General features: G+C 35.8%; 1 protein-coding gene across 1 annotated transcript in view; it reads right to left on the bottom strand.

Annotated features, from left to right (window-relative positions):
- Positions 1 to 4132: 4132 nt before the first annotated feature.
- LOC134360381 (pregnancy zone protein-like) overlaps positions 4133 to 8066 on the bottom strand; it is a 68553-nt gene continuing 64619 nt past the window's right edge. The window contains 7 exon segments of the mRNA XM_063074672.1: positions 4133 to 4155; positions 4813 to 4854; positions 5682 to 5784; positions 6133 to 6201; positions 6687 to 6777; positions 7134 to 7264; positions 7437 to 7655. Coding sequence (XP_062930742.1) covers positions 4133 to 4155; positions 4813 to 4854; positions 5682 to 5784; positions 6133 to 6201; positions 6687 to 6777; positions 7134 to 7264; positions 7437 to 7655 — 678 coding nt within the window.

Raw genomic sequence — 8066 nt, 5'->3', positions numbered from 1 at the left:
CACTGCCAATATCATCCTGAATGGGGAAAAGCTGAAAGCTTTCCCTTTAAGAACAGGCACTAGACAAGGATGCCCACTCTCACCACTCCTATTCAACATAGTGTTGGAAGTACTAGCCAGAGCAATCAGAGAAGAGAAGGAAATAAAGGGCATCCAGATTGGAAAAGATGAAGTCAAACTGCCCCTGTTTGCAGATGACATGATCCTATATATCGAACAGCCTAAAACCTCTACAAAAAAACTGTTGGAATTGATAAATGATTTCAGCACAGTAGCAGGATACAAAATCAACACACAAAAATCAGTAGCATTTCTTTTCTCCAATAGTGAACATGCAGAAGGAGAAATCAAGAAAGCCTGCCCATTTACAATAGCCACCAAAAAAATAAAATACTTAGGAATTGAGTTAACCAAGGAGGTGAAAAATCTCTATAATGAGAACTGCAAACCACTGCTGAGAGAAATTAGAGAGGATACAAGAAGATGGAAAGATCTTCCATGCTCTTGGATTGGAAGAATCAACATAGTGAAAATGTCCATACTACCCAAAGTGATATACAAATTCAATGCAATCCCCATCAAAATTCCAAAGACATTTTTCTCAGAAATGGAAAAAACTATTCAGACATTTATATGGAACAATAAAAGACCACGAATAGCCAAAGCAATGCTCAGCAAAAAAAATAAAGCTGGAGGCATAACACTACCTGACTTTAAGCTATACTACAAAGCTATAATAACCAAAACAGTATGGTACTGGCATAAAAACAGACACACTGACCAATGGAATAGAATAGAGAATCCAGAAATCAACCCACACACTTACTGCCATCTGATCTTTGACAAAGGCACCAAGCCTATTCACTGGGGAAGGGACTGCCTCTTCAGCAAGTAGTGCTGGGATAACTGGATATCGATATTCAGGAGAATGAAACTAGATCCATACCTCTCACCGTATACTAAAATCAACTCAAAATGGATAAAGGATTTAAATATACACCCTGAGACAATAAAACTTCTTAAAGAAAACATAGGAGAAACACTTCAGGAAATAGGACTGGGCACAGACTTCATGAATACGACCCCAAAAGCACGGGCAACCAAAGGAAAAATAAACAAATGGGATTATATAAAACTAAAAAGCTTCTGCACAGCAAAAGAAACAATTAACAGGTTAAAAGACAACCAACAGAGTGGGAGAAAATATTTGCAAAATATACATCTGACAAAGGATTAATATCCAGAATATATAAGGAACTCAAACAACTTTACAAGAAGAAAACAAGCAACCCAATTAAAAAATGGGCAAAAGAGCTAAGTAGGCATTTCTCTAAGGAAGATATCCAAATGGCCAACAGACATATGAAAAAATGCTCAACATCACTCAGCATCCGGGAAATGCAAATCAAAACCACATTGAGATACCATCTAACCCCAGTTAGGATGGCTAAAATCCAAAAGACTATGAACGATAAATGCTGGCGAGGCTGCGGAGAAAAAGGAACTCTCATACATTGTTGGTGGGACTGCAAAATGGTGCAGCCTCTATGGAAAATGGTATGGAGGTTCCTTAAACAATTGCAAATAGATCTACCATACGACCCAGCCATCCCACTGTTGGGAATATACCCAGAGGAATGGAAATCATCAAGTCGAAGGTATACCTGTTCCCCAATGTTCATCGCAGCACTCTTTACAATAGCCAAGAGTTGGAACCAGCCCAAATGCCCATCATCAGATGAGTGGATACGGAAAATGTGGTACATCTACACAATGGAATACTACTCAGCTATAAAAACGAATGAAATACTGCCATTTGCAACAACATGGATGGACCTTGAGAGAATTATATGAAGTGAAACAAGTCAGGCACAGAAAGAGAAATACCACATGTTCTCACTTATTGGAGGGAGCTAAAAATTAATATATAAATTCACACACACACATACACACACACACACACAAACCGGGGGGGGGGGGGGAAGAAGATATAACAACCACAATTATTTGAAGTTGATACAACAAACAAACAGAAAGGACATTGTTGGGGGGGAGGGGGGTGGGAGAAGGGAGGGAGGTTTTGGTGATGGGGAGCATTAATCAGCTACAATGTATATCGACAAAATAAAATTTTAAATAAATAAATAAATAAATAAAATTAAAAAATAAAAAAAATTAAAAAATAAAATTAAAAAAAATAAAAAAACAACAAACCCCCCCCCACACAATTATTTGAAGTTGATACAACAAACAAACAGAAAGGACATGGTTGGGGGGGAGGGGGGGAGGGAGAAGGGAGGGAGGTTTTGGTGATGGGGAGCAATAATCAGCCACGATGTATATCGAAAAAATAAAATTAAAAAAAAAAAAAAAAAAAAAGTGCTCTTTAATTTACATAATTTGACAAAGCATTTCATTTTCAATCTTTTCTCTTTTTTCCCTGCCTGCTACAAAGAAGCAATTTAATTTTACATTCAGCTTCTCTGTGCTGTGGAGAGAGCATTTTGGGGCCAAGTGCGACTCAAGTGTACTGATGATGAAAGACTTTTGGGTGGTTAATATATTAACAGACTTTGATCAAAGATCATTTACTGGACACGACAAGCTTCATCTTGTCAGATTGAGCACACATTACATTTTGGCACAGGTTTTCTCAGCCGAATTTTGTTCAACAATAACTTGAATCCACACAGGATCTCTCCCTTTAATACCTTGAATATTCCTTGTTTTAATGTTATGTCATTAATTCTCATTGCAAAATTTTGTAAGTGTCTAAGAATATTAAGTAAAAAACATAAACATATTTTTCACACTATTGCTATTTAAAAACTAAGAAGAAAGGTCTTCAGCAATACTTCTGCTTTGTATGAAATACTAATCAAACATTCCTTTGAGGATGTACCAGAACAAATTAAAATCTATGAATCAGCTTTTCTACCCAAACACGCATTGCAGTCCAGAAATATTAACGACTCATGAATTTATTTTTGTATTATGACTCATCCTTTTATTTTCCTTATGACCACAGGGAAAATAAACAAGAAAAGTCTTCCTAGAGAACTTTAACAGGAGATTCATCTTTTTTTGATATGTTTTAAGCATGGCAGAGGGCTAGAAAACAGAGAAGTGAGATATTAGACACAGTAGTTATTAAAACTTTTTATTAAGCCACAGTAATTCAAATATGTCAATACTTGTGAAAGAACAGACCAGCTTCTAAATGGAATAGAATAGATCATTGATAATCAAGCCTTAGTATACATGATAATTTAATATGTGATAAAAGAGGCACTTTTTATTAGCAAGGAAAGATTGAATTGGTCAAATAATGGTAATGGGTCTACTAGAAAGTCACATCGAAAAAAGTCACTCACCTACTCACCACACAATACATAACAAAACGATGTGAGATGGAATTAAATGTAAAAATTTGGACTTTTGCTTCCACACATGTAGGATTTCATCACTAAAAAGAGCTCTCTAATGCTACCCCTTTCTAGTCACACCCATCCCCCTCCTGCTACCATCCATAACCCCTGGTAATCACTAATTTGTTTTCTGTCTCTATAATTTTGTCATTTAGAGAACGTTGTATAAAAGGAATCATCCAGGATGTGACCTTTTCAGATTGGCTTTTTATTTCACTCAGCATAATGTTTCTGAGATTCATCGAAGTTGTGTCTATCAATTGTTTGTTTCTTTTTATTGCCCAGTAGTATTCATGGTATGGATACATAACGTTTGTTAAACCATTTACTTATTGGTAGACATTTTGGTTGTTTCCAATGTTTTCTTTTTCCTGTCTTCTTGTGGGTTAATACCAAAAGATGTGTGATTATGGTGTTTTATTGTCTTTGATTTATCTATGGAGTTTTTGAGTGTACCTCTTTGTATAGCATTTTTGGTGGTTTTAAAAATACTGTGGAGAACAGATACATATTTCAGAAAGGAAATATAATATTGATAAAGAACAAAAGAAAAGATAAAGATATAAATGTCATAAATTTATTCAACATACAAATTTTATTTCCAATTCCCTTCCCTTCTTTCTACAACTACACTCTCTTATCCTGATAAGTCTGTTCTTCATTTCTGGAGAAGTTCATCTGATGAGGCCTGTAAGTTTCCATTTTCAAGCATTTCCTTGTTCAGACTCTAAATAGTAGGAAACAAGGTAGACATAGTGAAATTCTGTGACCTACTGAAGAAATATTTTTTCATATTTAAAATATAAATACTTGAACTTAATAACCTTTAATTATTTTATTATTTTTTAAAATTTTAACTTCTCAAAATAACCTTTAATTATTTTTAATGACGGGGATGTTCTCAGTTTCTTTGTATTTTAAAATGGAGAACCCAAGGTCTCACAGCAAATGCTTTATTGCCAAAGATGAATCCTGTCAATCAGCCTAAAACATGTCTCTTAGGCTGTGCTATATAGATAATTACGGTGACAAGTTTCCTAACTTTAACTAGTGTACATTTAGAAAGATCCCAGAAAGGTCATGGATGATAAATATATATACTGGATACAGAATGTTAATTAAGTATTAGATAATTTCGTTTTTATATGTGGCAATTCTTGGATTTATCTTCAAATAAGAAACCAGTAATTATACTTTACTTGCATTTTTTTCTGCTGAGAAATTCTATAATAAATTTGCCATAGTTCAATTCATAAATGACACATCCAGGGTTTTCACAATATGGAAAACATACACCCATCTTAAGAAGCAGTCTTATGCAAAGAACAGAGATGCTTATTTATTTTCTTTAACTTGGCATTAGATTTTACTGTTTATACTTTACCAGCACTGCAAGGGGCACTGTATTCTTCAATGGTGAATTCATCTGAAACACAAAAATAATTAGACAAAGAGAGCTCAGATATTCAGTAATAGGCACCTGAGCAGTTAATTGTAAATAAACTATGTAAGCTAAGAAAGAAAGTATGAAGTGTAGTTATAGAGCCAGTAAAAACGACTTACTTCTGTACTAAACTGTCTGGGATTGGGGGGAGGAGACTAAGAGAAAATTGGACTTGGGAACAGAACTGAGGGGCAAGTTAGACAGATGGAATGGCTCGTGTCACAATAGGACTCCGTGTAGTCTCTTTTCACAGCTGCATTTTTTTCCACTGGAGTTTTACCTTCTCTCTGAACCTTTCCTTAATCTAAGAAGGAGATAAGTTGCAACACTACCAGCATGCTGTGATCCTGGTGAGTTTCTCGCTAAAAGTTAAATGGAAGAATTTCCTGATATATTACAGTTTCCCAAATTTTGTGATACTATCCAAAACACTAGTGAAAAACAGATCAAGTTTTAAGTCTCACAACACACATCAGTACTGAGACATGGCTTTTTAGTTACTGCTGCTCTTCTTGTCTCTCTGGAATAATTCAGCCTAGAACAAACGACTTTATAGGGAAAACTTTATAGGGAAATTTAGATAGAACTAATCACCTTATTGCTTTATGATCAGTTTATAAGAATTGCTCCGAGACTTGTTTAGGGGCCACATGAGAGGTTAATGTATGAAGAAATGATTATCCAGTGAGTATATATACTCACTTTTTCTTCCAATGAAAGACAGTAAAGTTTTGCTTTAGTTAAGGCAACCCTGAGCTAGGTTAGTCATTTTTTCCTTGCAAAGCTCAGCATGTCTGAATCTCACTCACCAGTCTCATAATAATCATAGGCTTTTACTGTAGCTGGTTTTAAATTCTTCACTTGGATATCTTGTTCCACCAAGAAGGAGAAACTCAGGGTTCGACTGGTTAACTGGAGAGACAGGAAAACTGAATTGGAATCAAAGATTAACTTAGTTACTAGTTACCATCCTCTCTTCTTAAGATGTTATTATACCCTGTAGTTATGCTATTCATCTGTACAAAACCTATGGAAAGAATGGGGCATTTTGTCATCTGCACAACGTAGTTGTCTATTCTATGAACAAACATGGAAAATTGAGCCTTGTTGACCAGTTCAGGCTTCATCTCCCTTTCTAGAAATTTTGCCCCCCCCTCCCCCCGCTCACCCGTGTATGTGAAAAGTGCTATTTAGAATCTGGACTGGTCTGTTAGAACCTGTAGCAGTTCTTCCAGATCCAGCAGAGTCACAGAGTCTTACCTCTTCAAAGTAAATTAGGACATGGTTGATGCTAACTTCAGTTCTCTGAATCTGAGGTTGTTGCTGAAGCTGTTGACAAAGAAAATATGGAATTTTATACTGGGAGCAGTTTTCAAGTACTAGAAATCTCAATGGCTTCTCAGAAGCATCCAAACTGCTGTTTTTTATTTCTTCAGGAATAATAGTAGTATTATTAAACCCTTACTGTATCTCCATATATGCTAGAAGTGTATATACAGATACATATATATGGGAGATATATATACATATACACCCTATTTTTCTTTCTATGTATTGTTAGAAGGCAATTCAATACCACGCCACATAGCTAGGTGTCTTAGGGCCTGCTGGAGCATTATTCATTGTGTTTATGGCCTATGACTTATATATGACACCATATAACAGTGACATCTACTTTATAACCATGATATCCACTAGAGAAGCAAGTCTGAGGAAGCAAACCTCTTGAAAAATACATCAATAAAATCAGACTGAAAACTACAAATGTCAATATTTATCATGACTTTGACACCTGTAAGGGACTTAGGGTTTACCTTTTTCACTGACGGTTTCACAGGAATGAAGCCCGACACCATCTTTACGTCAACAATGACCATGTTGGAGCTGGGTCGCTCCCCAGTATAACTATGAAGGCAAGGCATACAGATAAGGCATTCAGACAAAATTCTTTAGGATTCATTCAAGACAATCATCTTCCTTCTTTATTTCTACCACTAGGTTTCTCTGTCTACTGTATTTGCTTCTGTTATGATGGTTTGGGGAAACCTGCCATTTTAAACTTACTTAAAGTGTTCAGATTTGGCAACATTATATTCTCAAAGTTAAGGCTTTTCAGTAAGAATAAAGAAAATTTTCTTGTTAATAAATACTGCAATGATTTCATATTTATTAGGTGTGGCTTTGGACAGTGGAGTTCTCCCCAGCAAGAAAATCAATTTCTCCCTATTCTACAAAAGGTCTGGTAATGATTTAGGATTTACCTAATGCTGATGTGAATCTGGAATTTCCTGTGAGCATCTACTCCGTCACAGTTCTTGGGAAGAGTATCAACCTGCAGAGCGAAGGGTGCTTTCCTTTCTTTCTTGGGAAGGATGTTGTATTTCAGGGATGTCTAAAAGAAATTGAAAAAAACTCTTTGTCTTTGCACTCAGATAGTTTCATAATCTTTTCCAGATGACTCATAGCTTCCCTTAACATACGTTTCTTTTTTTAGTTTGAAATTTAAATTTAACTCTGAGACTTTTCTCCCATTTTCAGCACCCTGTAAACTCTGGGAGTCTCACCTGGAGGTACACACATCCTGACCCTGACACTGTTGTGCTGTACTCCCCTGGAACCTCTGGCAACCCGACCTCCTGCAGCAGTAGGCGGTTGGTGTCATCTAACTGGAATTCTTCAGAGAAGGTCTCTGAAGATTTGACGGTGACCAAAGTTGCATTCTCATTTTTGGTAAAAGTTGCTGATCCATATTTGGCAAGGGCTTGGAGGGCTACCACTGTATCCTGAAAAAAGATGAGCACAGAAATTATTGGAGAAGAAGGCAGCAAATTTACACTGGATGTAAACCATATCAACATTATTCTCTTTCAACTGAATTACAATTCAGTTCATTTCTGGTTATAAATAATGAACTATTCTAGGTACTTTGGGGGAAATTTTAAAAAGTTTCCTCATTCAAGTAGTGTACAAGATACGGAGATAAGACTCAAAAGTTTGACACAAGCACAGGCTATTTCAATAATTTATAAATTTATGTAGTAATATTTGTTGTAAAGAGTCAGAGAAGATAGAAGAAAATATGGACTAGAATAGTAAAAGAAGACTGAAGAAAGTGAGAAATAATATTATATCTGAATAGCAAGAAGGGTTTATGTGGACAGAAGAGAGGCATCAGGGGGTACCAGGGTAGAGAA

Source organism: Cynocephalus volans, chromosome 12, assembly GCF_027409185.1.
Source record: "Cynocephalus volans isolate mCynVol1 chromosome 12, mCynVol1.pri, whole genome shotgun sequence".
In the NCBI taxonomy this organism is placed as follows: Eukaryota; Metazoa; Chordata; class Mammalia; order Dermoptera; family Cynocephalidae; genus Cynocephalus; species Cynocephalus volans.
Note: the sequence above shows the minus strand (reverse complement) of the source record. Positions and strands in the feature narration are given on the sequence as shown.